The following is a 26,509-nucleotide window of genomic DNA, read 5'->3' on the forward strand; positions in this document are numbered from 1 at the left end:
GTAATTTGTGTATATATTTATAAGGTTACACACATATTTGGATAAATTTCAACATTTTTAGTGGGTTTTTTGATAAAGTTTGAAAATGGGGTATTTTTAAAAAGAGGTATATGAAAAGGGGTATTTTTGAAATTCCCCCTTAAATATATATATATATATATATAATACATAATATTTTTTTTAAGTTACATGCCAAGTGAACTAATAAGAAGATAGTGAAACTTTATTTATATATATATGATTTGTGAAGAATATGATAATTATTCTTTGATTAAATTTCATGATATTATATTCTATTAGACTGTGTTTCCTCTCTCAACTGTTTAATAATAGTAAATTAAATAAATTTTGTTTTCTAAATTAAATAATAGTAAATTAAATAATAGAATATTTTTTGGTTAAATAGTTACTTTCTCTAAATAATTTAGATGTACTATTTTATCATACTGAACAAATCTAACTTTCTCTAATTTCATTATTTACCATAGATTTCACCATGATAAAGTAAAAAAAAAAAATTTTGTTAATTATTTTATTATAAACTTATTTTTCAAAAATTATAAAAACATGTTATAAATAATTTATTACCCATATTAATAACTTTGAAAAATACTTTAAAATGAGGAGGAAATTTTGATGTTATTTCTGAATTTTAATCTTAAAGAAAAAACTCATACCAATTTTCTTTGAATACAAAGAAAAAAAATTTAACTGCTCCATTTTATGTTTAGCTTATATGATATTTAATTTAAATAGAAACTAAAATTGGAGAAAATGTTTTTTTTTGCCACAATGACACTTTTTTAAAAGCAAACAATACATATCTTATAACTTACAACACAATATCACAAATAAAATAATTTTAAAATGTTAAATTAGAATTTAATAAAAATGACACATGTCATGAATATAGAGCGCCAAATGTCGCGTTGTGAGGCAAAGTTAGGAAAAACCTTGTCTTATTATATAAGATATCATGCATGTGACATCTCTGAGCATCCACACGGTTGTATGCAATAATAAGAGTTAAACAATTCATTGTGTATTTGTGAACATGCCATGATCTACGGAGACTTAATTATATGGCACATTCCTTTAACATTAGGCTTGAGATGTATACGAGTGTATATTGCCTTCAATAGAAGACAAAAGCAGCTTTGAGCAGCTTCTTGATGGATCTATCAGGATCTTGGATTTGTGCAACATTCCCAAGGATGCATATTGTCTCAGATGAAAGAGAGTCTCATGGAGATCCAATCGATTCTACGAAGAAAGCGCGGTGAAACTATCAAGATATACTTAGCCTCAAGAAGATCTATCCAGAAGTCATTCCAAAAGATCCTGAAGGTCAAACAAGACAAGGAGTTCAGTGACATATCCTTGTTAGTATTTGGAGAAGCAGAAGCTGCCACAATTGCTTCTGTCTGATTCTCTATGTCTACATCAAAGACGTGTAACAAATGGTCAGTCGTCTCAAAGCTAATATTGAACAAGAAGAAATTTCCATGTGATGACTGATGCACAAGCAAACGAATTCACAATGGTTGACTTGGGATTCCAATCTGAAAAGACTTTGAAGATGGAGGATGTTCAGATCCTAGAGTCATGCATTCAAGATCTTGAAGATGGACTTGAGTCTCTCTCTCTAAGTCTTTGATCAAATACAGAGTCTTAATCCTTAATTAACATCTTAGCCTCTTAGGCCACTAATGCCCTACAAAGTTTAATTAGTACAAAACGGAATTATTAATAGAAATATATTCAAGACTCATAATGTAGTTCTTCATTTAACAGTTTATAATAACTTCATGATAAAAACAAATTTACGTTAATAATGATTTGAAAAATTGTTAAACTTGTCTGTCTGAATATATCTTTGAGACAGAGAAAGCTGTGTGTCAAATAAGAAAACATGAGTCACATAATTTTGAATATATAGTGGGAAACAATATAAATGGTACTACAAGAAATTTTAGCAATAGACCTTTAAAGTCTTCGTGTGCATATTCACTTGTCATAATCGATGAATAAATAAGGATCTTGTAGTGAATTTTCATTTTGAATTAGTCGTCTACTTTCATCATCGATCATTTTAATTTTTAATTATGGGTGGGACTCTTGAGAAGATGTGTGACATATGGGAAAACACATTAATCATGTTGAATTTTTAGAAAGGGTGATAGCACGATTTCACTAAATAACTATTCTCTCCGTTTCTTTTTAAATAATGTTTTAGCCCAAAAGATTTGTTTCATTTTAAATGATGTTTTCAATTTTGAAAACAAATAGTAAATGTATTTAATAAATTTTAACCAATCATATCATACATCATATTTTCTTATTGGTTGAATTTATTTTATTTAATGGTATTTTTATAGAAAAAAGAAAAATTATATGTCTCTTAATCTTTGTATAATAAGCTTAAACATTACTTAAAAAGAAACAAATGGAGTATAGTTTACTCTCCATTTTCCAAGATAAATGTAATGAAACTATTATGGAAATTTGTCATTATGGAAATTTGTCATTGAATCAAAATGTTTTGAAATTTGACACTTTACTAATTCCAGCCAAAAATAAAAAATAATGAAGATTTTTTTTTTTTTTTATCTTTCAAAATTCAGCCTTCCATTTCCACCTCAATTTTCTTTTTTTAATTTCTTTATTTGTTTTCTAAGAAATTTACATATTTTATATTTAAAATCAGTCTCTTATTTGTTACTAAATAACTAAAGAAACTTTTCACCAAAAAAAAAAACAAGAAACTAATATAAAAGTGTCTCTCAAATATTCCCAATCTTTTAGGATTTCCAATTTTTATAAAATCTTGAATGGCTATAATTTTCAAGGGTAAAGACTTGGACAAGAGAAGACATAAGACCAAAGTAATATCAGAATCACCTTGAGTGTTTACTAGTTTTAAGTTGAATTTTACTTGACCCTTGACACACTGAACAAACATCAAACTTTTTTGAATAAAATGTTAAATTGTTAAATTATATTCAAAATAAAAATTTACGTTTTTACAACAAGTGCAACGTTATTTTAAAAATATACTTAAAAAAGATTACAATTCCCCAGAGCAAATCTTAATCAACTGATTATGAACGTGCTTGAAGCCATCTTTGGAACCCCTCGTCATATCTTCGATCACCCGATCTTCTAATTGTTTGGAGCTGATTTTTAACTTGCCTATCAACCCAACTTATGATTGTTGCAGTCGTATGAGAAGCATCTCCATGGAGACGTCCATTTCGTTCTCTCCATATTGTGTAGACAACAGTTTGAAACACATATCGTAAAAGAAAAGCATCAATATGATCCTTGTGAGGCAAAGAGATGAACGCTAAGAGCATTGACCAATTAGTCGAATAATGAGTATGGAAAAGTACCTTTGCAGTCGCCTCCCACACCTCAGCAGCATAAGAGCATTCGAAGAACAAATGATCCCTGCTTTCCAAGTGAGAGAAACAGAGCATACAAGTACCCGCTGAATTGCCATTCCATGTAGCCATTTGAGCAGCCGTGGGAAGTCTATCTTGAGCTGCTAGCCACACACAGAAGCTATACTTTGGAGTGTCGTGAGCAAACCACACCCCCTTAGACCAACTGACTAAACTCCCTGATGTTCTAATATGATTCCAAGTCTCCTTTGTTGAAAACCGGGGCTTGAAGTCACCATTTTTTCCTCGCCAAACCACAGCATCAGCCATGGCGCCTCTGTTTTGGAAAGAGAGGTTTAGTTCTTCTTCGATTGACAAAAGATGGCCAACCCGATGTCTCCGTCTGCGCCGAGTCCAAGCTTCCGCGACTGTGCTTCCTTTACCAATTCCCATATCAATAAACCCTCGTTCTCCCGTAATGTCAACTAGATAACCCAGCCTCGACCAATTATCGTACCAAAAAGACGTTCTCTGCCCATTCCTCACTTGTATCTTACACAAATCCTTTGCTACATGTCGATATTTTAACAACTTTCTCCAAATCCAAGATCCTTTACTTGTGTTTTCCTTAACCGACCAGAAGGAAGTATTTTTTAGAAGAGTCGTTGAAACCCAAGAAGCCCAGAGTGACTCACTATGGGAGACAATCCGCCAAATCAGCTTGAGACAGCTCACATTATTGCTTTCATGAAGAGACCTTAAGCCTAGTCCACCCTCAGCCTTTGGTTTACAAACTTTGTCCCACGAGATCCTTGCTTTGTGTGGATTCATATCTGCTCCGGACCAAAGAAAAGCAGAGCATAGTTTTTCAAGTTCGTAGATACACGCTTTCGGGAGACGAAACGCTCCCAGCCAGAAGTTACATGTACTCCAAAGAATGGAGCTGATCAAATTCATAAGATAAATAACGAGCAGTCCAAGAACCAATCCTTGCCTTAATCTTCTCAAGTAGAGGGCAACAATCTGCTAATGAGAGCTGTTTCGTAACCAAAGGAAGTCCCAAATAACGAACCGGAAGATGACCCACTGTAAAAGGATAGCGATGGGCGATTTGTATACGAGCTGCCTCCGACGTTCCAGCAAGATACAATGTAGATTTTGGCATACTGATCTTGAGACCTGATTTCTTAGCAAAAGCAGTAAAAACTTCCACAATACCATCAATTGATCTTACTTTCCCATCCGAAAGAACCATTAAGTCATCTGCAAAGCTTAAATGGGTCAAGTTGAGATTCTTACATCGCGGATGGTATCCAAAACAGTTCGCACCTGCAGCCTTGTCAAGCATCTTTGACAAAACATCCATACAAATGACAAATAAATAAGGGGACAGCGAGCAACCTTGTCTTAACCCCCTTGAGCTTCTAAAATAACCAGCCAGTTCACCATTAACTTGCACCGAAAAAGAAGCCGTAGAGATACAAAGCGATATCCAATGTATAAAAGAGGGAGGGAAGTCCATAGCAACGAGAGCTTTAGTTAAGAAAGACCATTGAACGGTATCGAATGCTTTAGAGATGTCAATCTTAATAGCACATCTCCCAGAAATTGAATCCTTATGATAATCTTTAACTAACTCCGTAGCAAGCAACACATTCTCGATTAAGAGACGATCTTGAACAAAAGCGGATTGATTTCCAGAAATAAACTTTGGCAGCATTTTCTTTAGCCTATTCGCAATGATCTTAGATATGACTTTATATAAGACGTTACAGCATGAGATGGGGCGGTAATCTCGCATTTCACATACTCCCAACTTCTTTGGGATAAGAGCTAGGATAGTGGAGTTAATACCTTTTGGAAGAAAACCCTTAGCAAAGAAAGACTGAACTGCAAGCACAAATTCTTGACCAATAGTCCCCCATGTAGCTTTGTAAAACTCAGCCGTGTAGCCATCGGGTCCTGGAGATTTATTATTTGGCATCGAGAACAAGACCTTTTTAATTTCTTCTCCCGTCACTGTCCGGATGAGCCAATCTTTGTCCAGCCCGGAACAACGAAATTTTAACAAGTGTTGCAGCTCTTCCACCGTATCACCCTCATAGTCACTTGGAATCTCCTGCATAAACTCCCTAAAATGTCTCTCGGCTTCAATTTTTACCTCATCCTTTGTTGTAACCAGTCTCCCATCTGCACATTTCACCTCTTTAATTGTGTTTTTTGCCTTACGAGCTGCAGCAGCACGATGAAAAATTTTATTATTTTTGTCTCCCACATGGAGCCAATGAAGCTTAGATCTTTGCTTTAAAAATTTCTCCTCAAGTCCTGCAATAAACTCCCATCGACTAAATGCACTATTCTCCTCCTCCATAGTAAGTGGCGTAGGTTGTTGCAAGTTGGCCTCTTGCTTTTGGTATAAAAAATCATATGCCTCCTTCGATTTTTTCACCAACGAACCCAATCTCTCTTTAGCCAGCTGCCTTAGCAGAGGCTTTAACCCTTTTAGCTTTTTTGAGAATCGAAACATAGTGGAAGTGGACAGGAAAAGAGCTTCAGTACCCTTCCAAAATGAATCAACCACAGTTGGAAAACCCTCCATTTCTGTTAACACATTGACAAATTTAAACGGTTTACGGCCATGGATTGTGTTACTCTCGGTAGTAGTCTTTATCCGGCATCTTAAATGATCCGAGCACCCCCCAGCTTCAAACACGTTATATGCTTGCGGAAAAACCCTCAACCAGTCATTATTCACCAACACCCGATCTAACTTTTTTAATATAAGATCTTCTTCTCTTTTATTACACCACGTGAAGAGAGGGCCATGAGATAACATATCAAACAAAGAGCAGTCGCCCACTGTTGTTTGAAAATCACGCATGCCTGAGGTGACTTCCGGGGTGATCTCCACTCTAGAATGTTCATTCATATCTAAAGTGACATTGAAATCGCCCATTAGCATCCAAGGTTTATTTCTGAAAATAGGAGAGTCGTGGTGAGCCTTTAACTCCCTCCAAAGCTCTTTCCTTTCCTCTACCCCATTAGATGCATACACAAAAGAGCAGAAAAATTCTTCCTCTTGGTCATCAAGCTTCACCGAACATGTGACAACTTGACTACTTTTATAAAATGGAGTTAATCGTACATCGCTCCTCCATAACACCCATATTCTACCACGTCTATTGTATTCATAATTTGTTAACATGGACCAGTCATGAAATAACTGGTCTCCTAACCACTGCGCTTTCTTCTCCTTAACCCTTGTTTCAAGAAGACACCCAAACTGAAACTTGTGTTCCTCCACCCACTTCTTTATTACGGAATGTTTAGACACCCAAACATCTTTTGACCCTTGAAATTTATAGTTTAATCTTATATTGATGAACCATATATAGTTTAATTGTTTTGCATATTCATGTTTAGTTAACCTCTCTATCTCTTAACATCCACATTTGTTCACATGCCTTTATCTACGGCTATGGTATGGATCTTATACTCCACCAGAAACCGCCATTATTAACATAGTTGTTTTAATATAGATTTCTTGATTAAATTATAAGCATAATGCATGCGTGTAAATCATATGGCTAACTCATGTGGATCAATAAGTATTTTACAAGATTAAAGATTTAAGAGTAACAATTATAATATTTTTTCTTACACTTCACATTAAATCACATAACATGGTTTCTTGATAAACTACGGCATTTTCAACGTGATTTTAATACTTGGGAATCACATTCTTGAATCAGCATTGTCTATGCCTTGTCTTTTGCCACATTGTGTTCTTGAATTAACACTACAAACGAGGGCAAATTAATTATTCTTCTCTTTTAAAGAAATGTTGAGATGATAAGGATGAGATCTGCACGAATGGCTTGGCATTTCAATAGCAGACAAAGCCAGCTTTCGTTCATGGTTTTTTAAATAAGCACCCATGCAACGATGCGCATCTCAATGCCTTAGGAAATTTGAAAGGTGATATTTTATTTCTATATTAGAGATAAGATGCTTTTTGCCACCTTAGAAGGGGAACATTTGCATTAATGTTTTCAATTTTTTTAACCTTACATAGCTCTCTCATGCTGGTGTATATATAAGTATTGTTAGGAGAAGCATTGAGAAGACAGAAGAAACATCTTAAAGCTCTCTCAACATCTTCTCTTTGATCTACAATAGAGAAGTTAAAGATCAACAAAAATGGCAGTCTCCTTCCATGTTCGATCTAACAGTTTTCCCTCTAGACTTCACCCACAAGCTGCTCATGTTGATGAGCAGTTGGCTCGACTAAGATCTTGTGATGAAGCCTCAACATCTTCCAGCTCTTCTATCTGCCAGAAACTTGACAACCTTCAGGATCTACACGAGTCTCTTGACAAGCTTATTCGTCTACCTGTTACACAACATGCTCTAAGCCAGGAGCAGAACAAGAAAGCCGTTGAGCAGCTTCTTGATGGATCTCTCAGGATCTTGGATATGTGCAACGTTTCCAAGGATGCTTTGTCTCAGATGAAAGAGGGTCTCATGGAGATCCAATCGATTCTTCGAAGAAAGCGCGGAGATTTATCTGGAGAGATTAAGAAATACTTAGCCTCAAGAAGATGCCTCAAGAAGTCATTCCAAAAGGTCCTCAAGAGTTTGAAGGTCAAGCAAGACCAAGAATGTAACGACGACTCTTTGGCAGTTTTTGGAGAAGCTGAAGCTATTACAATGAACCTTTTTGATTCTCTCTTCTCCTTCATGTCTGGATCAAAGGCTTGTGGAAAATGGTCATTGGTCTCAAAGCTAATAAACCAGAAGAAGGTCTCATGTGAAGCAAAAGCAAACGAATTCGCAAAGGTGGACTCCGAATTCCAATCAGAAAAGACCTTGAAGATGGAAGATGTTCAGATCCTAGAGTCATGCATTCAAGATCTTGAAGATGGACTTGAATCTCTCTCTAAGTCTTTGATTAAATACAGAGTCTCAATCCTTAACATCTTAGGCCATTAATGGCTATAAATTTTGTACACATACTGAAGAAAATTTAATAAAAACTAATTCAAGATTCCTCCTATGCTTTTGTGTGATTTATTCTATTACCAATTTATCATCCAAGAACAAGTTCAATCCAGAACCAAGAAAACAACAGTAATTTTAAATAACACATTTACTATTGTCTTTTCAATAATCCCAAATTTCTTAGTTTACGTTTCTTACCGTAACAAGTTCTGTTTTTAGCTTGAGTCCACCAAACTTCAGTTCCAAGATTGCTCACTATGTTTGAACCAAGATTACTAAACAGAGAAAGACTAGTGAATTATCAAAATATTTCAGATTCTATGTTCTTGTTTCTTGAAACGTCTTAGTTCTTTCATGGTAAATGACACATACTCAAAATATGAAAGAAAAGTAGATAACATAGTGAAATGAACGAATAAATCTTGTATTCATTTGTATTGATATTTGTTTTGTGTACAAAAGTGTCCAAGCCTAATCCGGAACGACATCTTCAAGATCTTGAATGCATGAAAAAATCATCATCTGCAGTCGTCTTGTGAATTCGTTTGTTTGCGCTTCGTATGAGACATTTTTCTTGTTCATTAGCTCTCAGACCAATGACCATTTGTCACAAGATTTTGATGAAGACATGTAGCATAGCATAGAATAAAACAGAGAAATTGTGACAGTTTCTAAGACAAGCCAAAGTCGTTGTAGTACTGATCTTGTTCTATAAAAGTCTTTTGTTAACTTTTGTACTGATCTTCTTATTGGATCTTCTCAAGGCTAAATATTTCTTCACTTCGCTCGACAAATCTCCACGCTTTCTTCTAAGAATCGATTAGCGAAAATGGAATGAGACTGCCATTTCTTACATAGCTTTTATTTTTGGATTTAAGTTTAAAATCAAGAGAAGATTGTCTGTTATGCTTTCTCTGCGTCTCTCACCACTGCATATATACAACCATCGATCAAGGAAGAGAAACATGTGGAATCATTGTGATCATATAGACCGATGTTTATGCAATGTCTCCCTCCAAACACATTCCATGACTCATAATATATATGAAAGAAAGATATGATTCAGATATTATCACATGCATTATCTTTCAAACTAATATAGCCACCCTAGCAAATTTGTCATCCAACTTGGATTTCCTCATATGCATTCCGGATCTTGTCTGTCTCCTTCCCTGCAAAATTCCGATTTCTCGGAATTTTCTTATAGGCTCATGTGGTTTTGAGAGTGAAAAAATACATGAAATATGGCTTTTATTATCTCCTTACAAGGAGACAACTATAGTGGATTGTGCATATGGGACTTCGGCTAGAAGGGGAACATTGCATAAACATCGGAGTCTTTTGGTGCCAACATAACAATAAAGATGGCAAATGATGATATCTTTCTCATGGTATATATGTATTGAACAAAATGGTTCATGCATGAAGCATCTTGAGTTCTCGTAGGTCTTTTTTTGATTACCAAAAAAAACGAAAGGAAAACAAAAAAGAGAGAAAATGGTGGCAGCTATGGTTGATAACAAAACTCGAAGGGTTTTCTAATGCAGTGGAGAAGTGTTTATGGTACTGAAAGAACAACACGTCTTTGGCTACGTTAAGGAGAAGCAGAAGGCCATAACTATTGCTCCTCTCTGTTTGGTACTCTGTTTTGCATGTTGTGAGTTTCAAAGTCATTGATCTCTGAGTTGATAAACCAGTAATGGAGAGAACACTGTAGAAACGAAATGTTTTGCTCAATGCTACAATCCTTTGCTCTTTGAAGATAGATGATATGCTGCATCAGTGCATGTGCAGATCTTAGAAATGACTCTTGAGTCACCCATTCAAGATCTTGAAGATGGGTCAAAACTAGATGCTGCATGTATTAGTTCCTTGCTTGTGGTTTGATTGGGGAAGACAAAGAGTTAGGTTTTTTTTCTTGGGTGTTGATTCAAGTTTGCTCTTGTTCTGCCCAATAATAACTTGCTAGGGTTTCCAAGAATACACACAGAAGTACCTTTGCGTAATAGCTACGAACAAGATTCAAGAAACTGCAAGTGATAGTATACTTGATCATTTTATGGCTTTTGTCACATTGAAACTCATGGCTTAAAGGTAACCAATTACTAGCTAATAAAGAACAATAGTTTCTCGGATGTGTAGACATATGAGAACAGACTAATTTGCTCACAATTACTTCTTTGGTTACTATATTAAAGTTAGGATTAAGAGACTGAAATAACATATTACAGAAGCACATGGCAAAAACTATACTTTATGTATAGCTCACAAGGCATTTTATAACCTCAAGGTGTCTTTACTCTTTTAAAAATTTTTTTTATCTACTCAACTCTGTAGTAACCGTGTAACAGCATGTGACTGTTGTGTAGAAGGCAGACAAGATCCAAGGTTTTTGCCATGGTTGATCATGCAAGAATAGTGCTGTTATCATCTTTTCCCATTGAGACAAGCCACACTGGCTTTTCCGTAAACTATGCCAACGCGTTGCAAAGTCGACTGTGCACATTCATTTTTTGAGATCTGAGTTAAATCTTTATTGCATAGAGGGAACATTGCACAGACATTAATGTTCATGATTAAATATAATAATTCTATATGCAGCAAGAGATTCCTCATATGTCTCTCTTTCTTGATGATGTATATAAGTAATGAGCTTAGAGGCAATGAGAAGCCAGAAGAAACATCTTAGCTCTCAACATTTCTATTTGATCAACAACAAAGGATTTAAGATTAAGAAAAAAATGGCTTCATCTTTCCACGTTCGCTCTAACAGTTTCCCTTCTAGACCTCACCCACAAGCTTCTCATGTCGATGAGCAGTTGTCTCGTTTAAGATCTTCTGAAGAAGCCTCAACATCTTCAAGCTATTATATCTGTCAAAGACTTGACAACATTCAAGAGCTACACGAGTCTCTCGACAAGCTTATCCGCCTACCAATGACCCAACAAGCTTTAGCTCAAGAGCAGAATAAGAAAACCGTTGAACAGCTTCTTGATGGATCTCTCAGGATCTTGGATTTGTGCAACATCTCCAAGGATGCTTTGTCGCAGATGAAAGAGGGTCTCATGGAGATCCAATCAATTCTTCGAAGAAAGCGCGGAGATCTTTCTGGAGAGGTCAAGAAATACTTAGCCACAAGAAGATCCCTCAAGAAGTCATTCCAAAGGGTTCTCAAGAGTTTGAAAATCAAACAAGATCAAGAATGCAACGAAAAATCTCTTACTATGTTTGGAGAAGCAGAAGCTGTTACAATGGCTCTTTTTGAATACTTGTTCTCCTTCATGTCTGGATCAAAGACTTGTGACAAATGGTCTCTCGTCTCAAAGCTAATGAACAAGAAGAAGGTTTCAAGTGAGACACAAGCAAATGAATTCACAAGAGTTGACTCTGAATTTCAATCTGAAAAGACCTTGAAGATGGAAGACGTTCAGGTCCTAGAGTCATGCATTCAAGATCTTGAAGATGGACTTGAATCTCTTTCCAAGTCAATGATCAAATATAGAGTCTCAATTCTTAACATTTTAGGCCACTAATGACTATACATTTTGTACATATCTAACCAAAACAAAATTAATATATACATGATGATTTCTAATACAATTTGTGTTTGATAATTTGATTATATTATCATCGAACCACAATTTCAGTCTTGAATCAAGAAAACCAAGAAGTCGCCTAATCAAGAATTCTACCATTGATTATTAAACCATCCAAAATATTTACAGTTTAATCTTCGTGCGGTAACAAGTTAACTTGTATTTATTAAGTTGGACTGAATGATATGATTTTATTAACATGATTTACAACATATATATAGGTTCAGTCTTAGGTTTAGTGATTAACTAATTACATTTGTAACCTTCTATACTACTCTCCTTTATACACCCCCTCAAGATGGAGCCAGTGACTGGACGCCAATCTTGTTATTAAGAGCATGAAATCGAAAACGATGCAGAGGCTTGGTTAATGCATCCGCCAATTGATCTTCTGTGGAGATGTGAGCAACCCTTAAAGCACCAGATTGTATATGACCACGAACAAAATGATAATCAATCGCAATGTGCTTCATCCGTGAGTGAAAAACCGGATTCGCACATAGATACGTAGCTCCCATATTATCACAATAAATCACTGGTACTGTTGGTAACGTTATTCCCAATTCAGTTAGAAGAGAGCATATCCATTGGAGTTCTGAAGCAGCATTCGCAAGAGCACGGTATTCAGCCTCTGTCGAAGAGCGAGCGACACTTTTCTGCTTTTTAGATGACCATGAGATCGGTGTTCCCCCAAAATATACAATGTATGCGTTGGTGGATACACGATCGCCTACATCACCGCCCCAATCCGCGTCGGAGAACGCATGAACTGTGAGAGGACAATCCGAACGAATGAATATACCATGTGACTTCGTACCCGCAAGATACCGTAGCACCCTCTTGGCAGCCTGCCAATGTACATCAGTCGGTTGATGCATATATTGAGATAAGCGATTAACCGCAAATGCAATATCTGGTCTTGTAAAAGACAAATATTGGAGGCTACCAATGACCATACGATACTTCTTCGGATCAGCTAGTGGCTTCCCCATATGTAGCGTGAGCTGTGGAGACTCTGTCATTGGCGTGGGGACTGGATGTGCATCTTGCATATTCGAGCGAGCCAATAAATCAGTTATATACTTCCGTTGCATCAAATGTAACCCTCTCTGTGTGCGAGTAGCTTCTATACCCAAGAAATAACTAAGGGGACCCAGATCCTTGAGGGAGAAACGAGCAGCAAGTGAGGTATTGAAGGTTTTAACAAGAGACGACAACCCCGTAATAATTATGTCATCGACATAAACCAGCACATATAAAAGATCACTCCCTCGCTTGTAGGTGAACAACGAGGTATCTGATAGAGAATTTGTGAAGCCATTGTTGAGCAGAAACGTTCGAAGTTCTTGATACCACGCCCTTGGAGCTTGTTTTAAACCATAAAGAGCCTTGTTCAATCGACAAACATGAGTAGGACGATCACGATCAACAAATCCAGGAGGTTGAGTGACATAAACCTCATCCTCAAGTGTGCCTTGTAAAAATGCATTGTTGATATCAACTTGGTGTATACTCCAACCTCGTTTCACAGCCACTTCAAGAACAATGCGGACTGTCGTTGACTTTATTACCGGACTGAATGTCTCGGAGTAGTCGATGCCGTACTGTTGGTTGAATCCCCGTGCAACCAATCTCGCCTTGTACCTTTCAATAGAACCGTTAGGTTTATATTTAAGGGTAAAAATCCACTTACATGTTATGACATTTTTCGAAGGCTGTGGAGGAACCACATCCCACGTTCGTTCACGAAGCTGTGCATCTATATCCTCACACATTGCCCTTCTCCAATTAGGATCTTTAAGCGCTTGAGCCGCTGTCGTCGGTATGGTTGGTGTTGTTGTGGCCATAAGGTTCATTTTGGCTTTTGGTTTGGTAATTTGGTTCTTAGCTCGGGTTGTCATTGGGTGGATATTTTGTGGAGGTAGCGGTGGTTCGGGAGGCGGTTGTATTTGTGGTGGTTCGGGAATAGGTTGGATTTGTGGTGAGGTGTTTAAGTTTCTGGGAGAATTTGTGGGAGATGAGTTTTGGGAGGAAGATGGAGTCGACGAAGTTGGGGACAAAGGGGAAGACTGTGGAGATGGGCCGAGATTTGGAGTGGGCTGATTTGAAGAAGATGGGCTTGGAGTTGCTGGGCCTGAATTTGCTGAGCCCATTTGTTGATCGTGATGTTCTGGATTTTGAAAAACAGAGGTAGACGACAATGGAGCAGGTGAGTGTGAGGACGAGGGATGCATTGACGATGAGGACGACGTGACCGGCGGTGAAGGAGCCAGAGACGGGGGCGACAAGGAATGAGCTAACGGCGAAGGCAACACACGGACCGGATCGACGTCATGAATGCACGGTGGTGATGCTTCCACAGACGTAACCGGCGAGGAAAACCCAAAACTTGTTTCCACAAATTGTACGTGACGAGATGTATAGACACGACCACTTGTAGTATCTAGGCATAGATAGGCACTTTGTGTGAGAGAATAGCCGACAAATACACACGCCGTTGATCTCGTCTCTAACTTGTTGTTACGGTATGGACGTAACCATGGATAACAAGTGCAACCAAAAACCCGTAACTTAACGTAATTGGGAGATTGCTTGAACAGCTTCAGATACGGACTTTGACCATCTAAAATCTCTGTTGGCATTCGGTTGATTAGGTACACCGCAGTAGCAAACGCATACGACCAATATGTTTTTGGCATTGAGGCATGGCCAAGAAGAGCAAGACCCGTCTCAACGATGTGTCGATGTTTTCTTTCGGAAATGCCGTTGTGTTCTGGCGTATGCGGTGGTGTAGTGAGATGCGAAATGCCATGCTCTGCTAGGAATGACCGTAGCGCCACAAACTCTCCACCATTGTCGGAGTATAAGGTACGAACTTTACTCTGAAATCGATTCTCCACCAATGCTTTAAACGCCACAAAAACCTCCTTAACTTGTGACTTTTGTTTCAATGGATACATCCAAGTATACCTTGTAAAATGATCGACAATGACAAGGTAATACTTGAAGTGATCAAAAGACAAAATGGGAGAAGTCCAAACATCTGTGTAAAGATACTCAAGAGGTTGTGAGGAGGTGATTGTGTTTGTATTAAACGGCAACTTGTGACTTTTATTGAGTAAACAATCGGAACAAGAGAAAGGTTTTTGCAGAGAGTTTGAAAGTGGTAAAGAAAACTGGGAAACAACAGCTTTTAGAGTAGAAAAAGAGGGATGGCCAAGTCTTTTATGCCAAGAAGAAAAATCGGTTTTGGGTGAAGATGATGCCGATAAAGCCGTAGCAGTACGCTGATCAATTGGCCATTCATATAGCTCATTCTTAGTCTTGCCTTGGAGTAACCGGGCCCCCGTGCTGAGATCCTTCACCTGAAAATGTGCGGGAAAGAATTCCACAGAGACTTGATTAGCGTTACAAAGTCTGTAAACCGAAATCAAATTTTTGCACACATTCGGAACGTATAAAACATCTTGCAATTTAAGAAAACGAGATGGTGTAGGAAGTAAGGCTGAACCAGTGTGGGTAATTGGTAAGCCAGAACCATCTGCTATTGTCACCTCCTCTCCTCCATTGTACGGCTGATGGAGAGATAAGTTCGCAAGGTCCGACGTTAAATGATGAGTAGCCCCAGTATCACATACCCATGGAGCTGCATTGGGCTGTGATATCATGGCAACATTAGCTCGGGGTTGCCATGGCAGTGGCGAAGAGTATCCAGTGCCCGCTGTTTGATATCCACCCCCTGAAGTCGAGTATCCTCTTCCAGCAGATTGAAGGTGATAACACCAACGAGCACTGTGGCCGTGGACTCCACAAATTTGACAACGACCTTGGTAACCCCTGCCTTGTGAACCACGTCCTTGCTGGGAGTTATGTTGTTGTTGATTCCCTCGGCCACGGTTTTGATAACGATTGTTGTGACTCGAGTTTTTGTGAGTAGCCACATTTGCAGACGCCGGAACGGTAGTGGAGACAGCAGCAAGGATGGTTTGGATTTTCAGCTCGTGATTGATCAACTTTTCATAGATGACGGGCAGCGATGGTGCAGTCTCACGGCCCTCTATCTGATCATGAACTTGTTTGTAATCTTCTGGTAAACCACCAAGGATGTAATCGATTTGGTCCTCATGAGGAACAGGACTCTCAAGAGTTGCAAGCTGATCAAAACGTGTTGTTAAGCCTTGAAAATATTCCTCTATGGTTTTTGTACCTTTCTTCCAATGCGTTAATTGCGCACGTAATTGTTTGACATGTCCCCGACTTGGATTCGCATACATGTCAGTGAGCGTATTCCAAATTTCAGCCGACGTTGTTGTCTTTGACAGAAGAGGTTGCACAGCAATTGAAATGGATCCCAGAAGACTGGAGTAGATGAGTTGGTCTTGGCGAAACCAATGTTTGTAAGCCGGATTTGGAGAGGTGTGACCCTCTGAGATCACGGTGGCTTGTGGTGCAGCAGTCACACCATCGAGATAGCCATCAAGGTCATAGCCCTTGCACAAGGCATGGACTTGACGTTTCCACATCAAGAAATTCGTGGCGGTGAGCTTTGTCACGTTGGACATATTGATGTTAAGAAGCGACGTGTTGTCGGTGGTTGCAACTACCTCAGAGGAGGAAGACATGGCCGGTGATTAGAAAAAGAGAAGCGGAAGAACAGAGATGAAGAAGAAGAAGAAGAAGAAGAAGAGATGAGCGGCGGCGAAAAAAATTTTTAGGTTTTAGGAAAAACACTGCTCTGATACCATATTAAGTTGGACTGAATGATATGATTTTATTAACATGATTTACAACATATATATAGGTTCAGTCTTAGGTTTAGTGATTAACTAATTACATTTGTAACCTTCTATACTACTCTCCTTTATAGTATTAACCATAATTAAGCATCTCTGATTTCACACGTTTTGAGCAATAATAGATGATCTGTTCATGTCTAAATGGTGGGAGACAGTGTAAATATAATTCAACATAAAAATAAAGTACACTATGCGATTTCACATGTCAAAACCAATATATTAGGATCTTGTCTGTATTATATTCTTGAAAACAGACTTGCATAAATATAACACATTGTTTTAGAGCCACTCGTGCATATATTTCAATTTCTCATTGATCTCTGAAAACCCATATGACCCAATGTTTTAATTCATAAGTTTAATCTCTGTTTATTTTGTAATTTTTTATTTACAAGTCCGAAAACCAAACAAACAACTATTTTTGCATATAATAAGTTAAACCTCATGCACACAGAGTTTAAAGAATACATTGTTTCATATTTAACACAACCTTCTCAAGGATATTATACAGACAAGATCCTTATTCGTCGATTTTTCGACATGTGAAAACTCACAAAGAACTTTAGAGTTTTATTTCTTAATTATGGTTTCTTGAATCACTTCAAATGTTTCCCACCATACAGACATGAACAAAGTTATTATTGCAAATAACATGTGAAATTCGAAAAACTTCATCATTTATAATGAGTCGACAAGAGTTATTCACGTCATTAGTTTTACCATGAAGTTTAAACTATGAACTTTGTGAATTCAAGATTCAATTTAAAAAATTTCTGATTTATTGGTGATGAACTTGTTATTTGATGTTTAAAGAGTCAAAGATAAAAGGAATAAGATGTTTGGAATTGATACTTGAATTAGTTACTATTAACTTTTCTTATATGTACAAAATTTATAGGCTTTAATGGCCAAAGCTGTTGAGAATTGAAACTCTGTATTTGATCAGAGACTTAGATAATGACTCAAGTCCATCTTCAAGATCTTGAATGCATGACTCTAGGATCTGAACATCCTCCATTTTCAAAGTCTTCTCGGATTGGAAATCGGAGTCAACCTTTGTGAATTCGTTTGTTTGCGCTTCACATGTAATTTTCTTCTTGTTCATTATCTTTGAGACGACTGACCATTTGCTACAAGTCTTTGATCCAGACATGTAGCTAAAGAGAGCATCAAAAAGAGCAATTGTAACAGCTTCTGCTTCTCCAAAGACAGCCAAAGATTTGTCGTTGTTGTCTTCAGTTTGTGAAATTTTGAGAGACTTTTGTACTCTTTGGAATGTCTTCTTGAAGGACTTTCTTGAAGCTAAGTATTTTTTAACCTCTCCTGATAGATCTCCGCGCTTTCTTCTTAGAATAGATTGGATCTCCATAAGGCATTCTTTCATCTGCGACAAAGCATCTTTGGAAATGTTGCACACATCCAAGATCCTGAGAGATCCATCAAGAAGCTGCTCAACAGCTTTCTTGTTCTGCTCTTGACCTAGAGCGTGTTGTGTAACGGGTAGGCGGATAAGCTTGTCAAGAGACTCATGTAATTCTTGAAGGTTGTCAAGTCTTTGACAGATAGAAGAGCTTGAAGATGTTGAGGCTTCCTCAGATGATCTTAACCGGGCCAACTGCTCATCGACATGAGCGGCTTGTGGGTGAGGTATTGAGGGATAACTGTTAGAGCGAACATGGAAAGAGACAGCCATTTTTATTGATCAAGAAGAATACAAATGTAGAGAGAGCTAAAGATGTTTGTTCTGCCTTCTCAATGCGTCTCTAGGTCAATACATATATACACACCATCAGGAAAGAGAGGTGAGACGAATCTCGTGGTGGTTAAACAATAAGCATCTCATTATCAGATATGACAAATAAAAATAATGGATCAAGATCTCCACCATATCAGTTCTATGTCTCTCTCCAACCATCCCTCACAGCTCAATTCTCTATTTACTTAATGCACTGAGTTGAGTTCCATTGCACGAGCGACTAATTTACAAACATAGCTGGCTTGTCTGCTATTGAAAGTCACCCTTATCTTTTTCCTGTGAACTTGCAATAATCATTGTTCTATACTCTTTAAAATGTAAACATAGGTGCAACCGCAAAAAAATAGCCATGAAAAAATCGTAAATAGAACATGAAGTGAGTTACATTACATGAAAACATCAATAAAACAAATAAGTCATTTTAGTTCTTTATATACTTGCTCAAGAAAAGGTAGTTTTCGCCATGCATGTTATAATACAACATGAAGTAAGTTACATTACAAGAAACATCAATAAACCAAATTAGTCATTTTTAATAGACTTGCTCAAGAAAATTATAATTTTTCCCATGTTAATGCAAAAAGAAATATATATTCTTTTAAATGTAATCTTCATTTAAAAAAATGTGTTTTTAATGATGTTACACGCTTGCATTATGTTAATTTTTAAAAAATGTGAATTATATTAAAATCTTCAAATGATAATAATAGTGATTTGGTGGAGTGAGCGGCAAGATCCTTATCCGTAGATAATGGCATGTAAAACAATACGTGTGGATGTTGTCTTCAAGGAATTAAATAAAGCTATGCTTTGATTTTGAAGTTTTGTTATCTTAAAAAAAATGTCAAACCACACGAGCACTCTCCAATAGCTTCTGTCAGTTCCAGCTTGGCTTTGTCTCCTCCTCCCTCAGGATTTAGTTTTTGTGAATATTAATAACTGTCTCCGTGTGAGCTATACATAACCTGTTTCCAGTATAGCACACGCTTGCAAATGCATGATATGATTATACTAATCACAAGAAAGCATATTTGGACAACTGTGATATAGATGATGAAGTAGGGGCAAGATCCGTATCCGTAGATCATGGCATGTGCATGAACACATCCACCTAATAAAAAACTTGGTGGATCTTTATAAATTTTTTGAACAAACGTGTATGCTACATGATTATGTGGAGGCAAGCACATGTTTATTGGTTTTAACCGTTAGAAAATTCTTATGATTAAGCTAACAAGATTGAGATGATTAGGGGAGAGAGATGAAGAGATGTAACCAAAGAATTAAGTAATTGTATTTGTTGTTGTTAATATATTTTTTTAACATTAATTTGATATATACAAAAATATTGTAGGCATTTTCATTAGTGGCCTAAGATGTTAAGGAATGAGACTCTGTATTTAATCATTGACTTTGAAAGTGATTCAAGTCCATCTTCAAGATCTTGAATGCATGACTCTAGGATCTGAACATCCTCCATCTTCAAGGTCTTTTCGGATTGGAATTCGGAATCAACCTTCGTGAATTCGTTTGCTTGCGTTTCACATGTAGCTTTCTTCTTGTTCATTAGCTTTGAGACGACTGACCATTTGCTACAAGCCTTTGATCCTGACATGTAGATGAAGAGAGAATCAAAAAGAGCAACTGTAATAGCTTCTGCTTCTCCGAATACAGCCAAAGATTCGTCGTTGTTGTCTTCGGCTTGTGCAACCTTAAGAGACTTTTGTACTTTCTGGAATGTCCTTTTGAAGGACTTTCTTGAGGCCAAGTATTTCTTCACCTCTCCTGATAGATCTCCGCGCTTTCTTCTTAGAATCGACTGGATCTCCATGAGACCTTCTTTCATCTGTGACAAAGCTTCCTTGGAAATGTTGCACACCTCCAAGATCCTAAGGGATCCATCAAGAAGCTGCTCTACAGCTTTCTTGTTCTGCTCTTGACCTAGAGACTGTTGGGTAGCGGGTAAGCGAATAAGCTTGTCAAGAGACTCATGTAAATCCTGAAGGTTATCAAGTCTTTTGCAGATAGAATAGCTGGAAGAGGTTGAAGTTTCCTCAGAAGATCTCAAACGGGCCAACTGCTCATCGACATGAGCAGCTTGTGGGTGAGGTCTTGAAGGGAAACTGTTAGAGCGAACATGGAAAGAGACAGCCATTTTATGTTTTTGTTTAGATTTTTTTCTTAAGAGAGCTTAAGATGTTTGTTTTGCCTTCTCATTGCCTCACAAGCCTTATATATATACACTACCACAAGGGAAGATAGAGAAGAGGTAACTCTTGGTGCTTAAACTATTCATATCATTAGTAAAATGTTTGTGCAATACACCTTTCAGTAGGTGACAAGAGGCATCTCATATAGTAATACAAAATTAGTGGATCAAGATCTCCGTCATTGTAGTTCTATGTCTCTCTCTAACCATCCTTACAGCTCAACACACCATTTACAATAAAGACATGTCTCTTATTCCATTTTTTGCACGAGTGACAATTAAGACATGTCTCTTATGTGTCTGAACTAAAACACATTTTTTATATGAAGTACAATGAGCTGTATAGAGGGATGGTTGGAGAAGATTTACAAAAGCTCTCAAAATATAATCTCTATACTCTAAACTCGGATCTTGCATGTCTCCTTTTCCTCTCAGCAACCACAATATGTATGAGTACAGAGTACGGAGACATGAGAACAAGACATGGCATCTTTGTTATATGTGACAAACTTTAACACATCAATTTCTTGCCACACTTGTGAGTTCATATTCTTGAATTTTATTAATAGATATTATCTAAATCCAAGACTAGACGATTGCAAACATCATTGCTGTTTTCTTTTCTAGTTTCATGCATGATTAATGTTAATTATACATTTAAGCTAAGCAGCCTCTGTACAATCTCCATAGCCACACATTGTATCTTTACATAAAGAAGAATGGAAACTTAGTGCAATAAGACTTTCTTTCTCAATATACCCAAAGACCGTCTTAAAATTGGTCACTACAAGAGATGAAGATAAAGAAGGTTTCACATAAAAAAAAAGGTTTTAACTTGTTTTAATACGTAACTCAGAAATTATAAAAAAAGACATGACAAAAGCAAAACCAAGGTTCTTTCTCATTGTTGCAGTTTCTTTTCTTCAAGAATAGATGCTTCATTCAAAGTATCAGCAGAGTCAGTGTTCATGTTGAGTTTGGCCAAGGCCACAGACTGCAAGTATAAGGCAGTTGGCCAATCAGGGAACACACTTTGTGCAGCCATACCATCAAGGAGGGCATCATCTGGCTCATTGCAGAATAGACGGCATAGACTACGCCTCGCATAAACACTTGGGTACACTGTTGTCCTACCCTCAATGAACTGTGGCCAGAAATAGAAACAGATTTTTTAAAACATAGAGATTGAACTACTATGCATGCTAGAAAGGCAGAGAATGTTAACTACCTGAGAATAACAGGCGATGGCGGTTTTAAAGTCTTGCTCTACGAAGGCTTGATCACCTTGTTTTCGCACATCTTGAAGTTCTTTCACTTCTTGTATCCATTCTTCAAAAGATACCTTAGCTCATGAACAAATACAAGAGTAGTTAGCCTCTTTGATGCTAAATATAGTTGTAAAGTTATGTTTAAGTTGATGAGTTTGGTTACCTCAATGAAATCCTTGTCATCTCCATATGCTGTTGACACCATGATTTTATGAATAGATGCAAGGTCCATTTTCGAGCAAGCCTCTCCTAAAGGCGAAAGAGGAGTTGGCGAAAGGTGAGTTGGCGAATGATGAGTTGGAGAAAGATGAGTTGATGAAAGATGACTTGGTGACTGATGAGTTGATGAAAAATGAGTTGGAGAAAGATGGGTTGACGAAAGATGACTTGGTGACTGCTGAGTTGGCGAATGATGAGTTGACGAAAGATGACTTGGTGACTGATGAGCTGATGAAAAATGAGTTGGAGAAAGATGAGTTGACGAAAGATGACTTGGTGACTGATGAGTTGATGAAAGGTGAGTTGGAGAAAGATGAGTTGACGAAAGATGACTTGGTGACTGATGAGTTGATGAAAAATGAGTTGACAATGATGCCTCGTTCTGCGGCATTGTCATTTCAATAACTTCATGAGATGGAACCTATAAGGAGATGAAGATCAACTTTAATATAGAATGTGAGAAAAATACAACCAAGAATGAAACTACGGGTAACAATAAGCTCATTACTTCTGTTCTAGTTTGCAAGGTTTCAAGAGTTGCAACAATCTCTTTTGTGTTAGGACTCTCTTGATCCTCATCCTGTAAACATTGAATGGCGAGATTGAAAACCGCGGTAGCTTGATCCACGGGAAACCTCCCTTTCAGATATGGATCCATCACCTGGAAAACAGTCTTTCCATGTATCATCTCAGGAACCTAGAAGCAAAAAAATAAATAGCAAACTAATTAATTGGTTTATATGTGGCTTGTGTTGCAAGAAATTAACAATGGTAGATATAACCTTATAATGATTACAAGAACAAAAATCAAAATGAATGGTTGATTCACACAACTAAGAAAGAAAGAGATGACTTGAGCATAATGATCACTTACATGGCTTGGAGGAATTTGCTTTCCACTTAGAAGAATCAGAAGGAGAGTACCATATCTGTATGTCACATTTTGAGGGCTCACACTTCCTGAAATGAGAATATTATTAAAAACTGTAACATCACATTTTGATAATAATAATAATAATAATACGAAAAGAGAAATGTGTATTTAATTATTACCTGTTGTTGTTTGCTCATCATTGATCCCCTTCACCAAGCCGAAACAGGAAAGACATGCATCACCATCCTTCAAATATTACACCATTTGATAATAAAAACATTTTTAGCATACGTAGACCACATAAGAAGAGGCATATGCATGAGAATGTTTGTCTTAATAATATATATACCTCATCAAACAAAACCTTGTAAGCACTTAGATTATTGTAAAAAGCAAAGCCTGCTGTGTTGCAATAATCCAATGCTTCAGCTATACCACAGGCTATTCTCAACCTCATATACCAATCCATCCTATGAGTTTTCCCTGTGATCCAAAACAATAAAAAAAATGCTAGCAAGTTCTATCAGATTCAATCGTTTACACATTTCGACAAGCAATATATACATTGATATCACACATGATCATGTCATAACAAACCAACAATGCAAACCTCTCTCTATGTATCCTCAAATATATCCACAAAGCCCTAAAATTTTATGAATAAAATAAGATATACACTGATATATACTACACATCATGTCATATAGAACCAATGCAAACCTCTATATATATCCTCAGATCCACAAAACCCTAATTAAAATGTTATGAATAAAACAACAAAACCCTAAAATGTTATGAATAAAACAAGGATATGAAGAGAAATGAATCATACGCTGGGATAAACGCTTAGCAAGATTATCATAAGGCATGTAATCTGCGACAAGAAGTCTTTTGTCTCCATCACAACAATAACCAATCAGATTGACAAGTCTCTTATGTCTTAACCTACCAACTCTTCGTGCCTCTTCCTGAAAACGTTTAGACAAAACATAAACCAAGCGATTCAATCAACAACCGTCACAAAATAAGCATTTTCAGACAAAAGTAAGAGTACGTACCACAAACTGGTTGGGATCAGACCAAACCATGCTGTTAAATATCTTGACCGCGACGATGCCACCGTTTAGCAGATAGCCCTTGAAGACAATATCGAAGCCATGTTCCGAAACGATGTTATCAGGACAAAAATGTCTGGTGGCCATCTTGAGATCGTAGAAAGAGAACTTTATCAACGGTGGATCTTCTCCTCCGCCGTTTCTGGCCGGCTCGGGAGATGCATCGGTCGTCTTGTCATGAAGAGGATCTACTGTTGAAGGCAAGGAGTAACAACAACCCATGATTCTTCAGCGGCCAAAGGGAAGAGACACAAAGCTATTCCTTATTGTTTTATTTGATTCCTTGTTTGGTCTTTGGTGACGTTTGACTCTAAATCTTCAGTGTCTCTTTGTTGCCGAGACTGATTTTATAGCATTATTACCATCATTCCTCGTGCCAAAATTAGAAGAAGAGACCTTCTTTCTTTTTTGTCACTCAAGGGTTTTTTTGTTTTGTTTTTTTTCTTCTTTTCGGTTCTTGTTTTTTACTAGATGAGAATCCGTGCCATAAGCGCGTTTATTGCTTTTTAAAATATATCTGCTCGTTAATTTTTGCTTTAAAATTTTTTTTATCAATTATAATATTTTAACTAAATTTCTATAAGTATTTACAATTTTTGATACTTTGAAAATGTTTCGAATATAACTTTCTTTTTTTTGATTAGGTTGACTTGAAGATCTTCTTGTTTTAGTATGTGTTGCCTTTTGGGATATTAATGAACATATGTAGAATTGCAACTAAGACTTTGAAAGTCATTTAAAATTCTAGTCAACAGGATTATAAAAATTTAACAAATAAGGTAATGTTTTAAATGTAAAGAATGAAAAAAAAAATTGATTTTACTTTTCTTTAAAAAATACTAAATATTAGCTTTATTAATGTAAAAATATTATAATTTTAGCTAGTGTCACGGTCAAATTTTAAAATTCAAGATTTAGTTTCACATTTTACCATTCAATATATTTGAAATTTTAGTTTATTTACCTCTATAATAATTTTTCTATAAAGAATACAGAATTTCATTTTGTATTATATAGGAAAAAGTAATAATATAACATTACATTTAATACTATCTCCATTGAAATATAAAAAATAACCAAGGGTATATCGAGAAAAAAAAATTAGGGTTTTCAGAATGATCATGAAATGAAATCAATAAATGAAGTGATAGACTAGTAAAGAGTACACGCAATTTGTTGCATGAGATAGGGCAAATATTAAAAATGTAAATTTCCTCCAATCAAATAGTGTATTAATGTTCTTCCTATATATGTTAATTATGTTCATGTGTTATGTTTCAAGCATTTTTGTATGGTCTGTACGGGGATAGGAGCCGAATTATTCAGGTGGACTTCACCTATAATTCAATGAAGGTTAATTTTTTTTTACATGGCTACTTGAAGAAAAAGTGGACAACACCATGACTCATCTCTATATTATCTTTGAAGGTGTCAAGTCTTTCTACATGGAGTAAAATGAGACTGTTGCACACAAAAATTTGATGCATTAGAAAATAGAGATTGTATCTTTGGTTTAGTATCGGCTGATTCAATTGTACAGAAGTAGCAAACTTAAGCAACAATAAGTCAAAACATAGTATGAAGACGAGCCAGTCAATTGTTTCTCGTTGTGGAAGATGAAAACACAGATCTTTGTTGTAAAAGGTGATCTTGAGGCGTAATCTAGGGAGCTTATCAGCTTTCAGTGCCTCTAGTCAGTAGAAAGACCGATGAATAACTGTTTTATTTTGGAGGGTTTATTTGCACAAAACCCTATTTTAATTCCAATGAAACTATGAAGGTTTCAGAACTATTAACGGTTAAAGAAAGCCTTACAGGTTGCTAATTATTTTGAGTTTTACTTTATATTACAAAGTGACCATAAGTAATTTTGTGTTTTAGTAAAGATTATACGTAATTTGTATCTATGGGTGTCAAAATGGGTAAACCAACCTAGACCAACTCATAATCCAATGAATTTGGACTTAAATGGTTTATGAGTTGATCCAAACCATTTAACAAATGGTTTGAATCAACCCATTAACCTAATTATTTGATTGTTTTAATGGTTAAAAACATTACATTTATTAAATTAGGCTTGTGTTTTAATGGTTAAATGCAATGGTTTAACTTAAATGGGTTGACTCATAGTAATAAAATAATAAAATAATATTATTAGATATTAATAATTTATTATCAGAATTTATTATTAATAACAATATAATATCATATTTTTTGGCGGGAAATTATAAAATTATGTTTTTGGCGAGAAATTTCAAAATCATGTTTTTGGCGGGAAAATATGGAATCCCG

At 36.5% G+C, this 26,509-nt stretch overlaps 5 protein-coding genes and 1 pseudogene across 5 annotated transcripts; 3 read left to right on the top strand and 3 right to left on the bottom strand.

The window, feature by feature from the left end:
• Nucleotides 1-921: 921 nt before the first annotated feature.
• On the top strand, nt 922-1,686 carry LOC111831552 (annotated as a pseudogene).
• A 5,854-nt stretch (nt 1,687-7,540) lies between these two features.
• LOC17892924 lies at nt 7,541-8,428 on the top strand. Its single transcript, XM_006299096.2, has one exon. It carries the CDS (start codon nt 7,584-7,586, stop codon nt 8,373-8,375), a length of 792 nt encoding a protein of 263 aa, XP_006299158.1. The 5' UTR covers nt 7,541-7,583; the 3' UTR covers nt 8,376-8,428.
• A 2,697-nt stretch (nt 8,429-11,125) lies between these two features.
• On the top strand, nt 11,126-11,917 carry LOC17891925. The gene has a single exon (XM_006300167.1). It carries the CDS (start codon nt 11,126-11,128, stop codon nt 11,915-11,917), a length of 792 nt encoding a protein of 263 aa, XP_006300229.1.
• A 5,760-nt stretch (nt 11,918-17,677) lies between these two features.
• Nucleotides 17,678-18,469, bottom strand: LOC17892400. Its single transcript, XM_006299097.1, has one exon. The coding sequence runs from the start codon at nt 18,467-18,469 to the stop codon at nt 17,678-17,680; it is 792 nt and encodes a 263-aa protein (XP_006299159.1).
• Nucleotides 18,470-19,891: 1,422 nt separating this feature from the next.
• LOC17891926 lies at nt 19,892-20,769 on the bottom strand. The gene has a single exon (XM_006298985.2). It carries the CDS (start codon nt 20,685-20,687, stop codon nt 19,896-19,898), a length of 792 nt encoding a protein of 263 aa, XP_006299047.1. The 5' UTR covers nt 20,688-20,769; the 3' UTR covers nt 19,892-19,895.
• Nucleotides 20,770-21,398: 629 nt separating this feature from the next.
• On the bottom strand, nt 21,399-24,439 carry LOC17890852 (probable inactive receptor-like kinase SSP). The gene is made up of 10 exons (XM_023786177.1): nt 24,161-24,439; nt 23,935-24,070; nt 23,452-23,585; nt 23,282-23,348; nt 23,103-23,188; nt 22,737-22,925; nt 22,173-22,649; nt 21,970-22,083; nt 21,653-21,885; nt 21,399-21,444 (listed from the first exon to the last, which is right to left on the bottom strand). The coding sequence occupies exons 1-10, from the start codon at nt 24,437-24,439 to the stop codon at nt 21,399-21,401; spliced, it is 1,761 nt and encodes a 586-aa protein (XP_023641945.1).
• Between the last annotated feature and the right edge of the window lie 2,070 nt (nt 24,440-26,509).

The sequence above is a fragment of the Capsella rubella genome, unplaced genomic scaffold (assembly GCF_000375325.1).
Source record: "Capsella rubella cultivar Monte Gargano unplaced genomic scaffold, Caprub1_0 scaffold_3, whole genome shotgun sequence".
Lineage (NCBI taxonomy): Eukaryota > Viridiplantae > Streptophyta > Magnoliopsida > Brassicales > Brassicaceae > Capsella > Capsella rubella.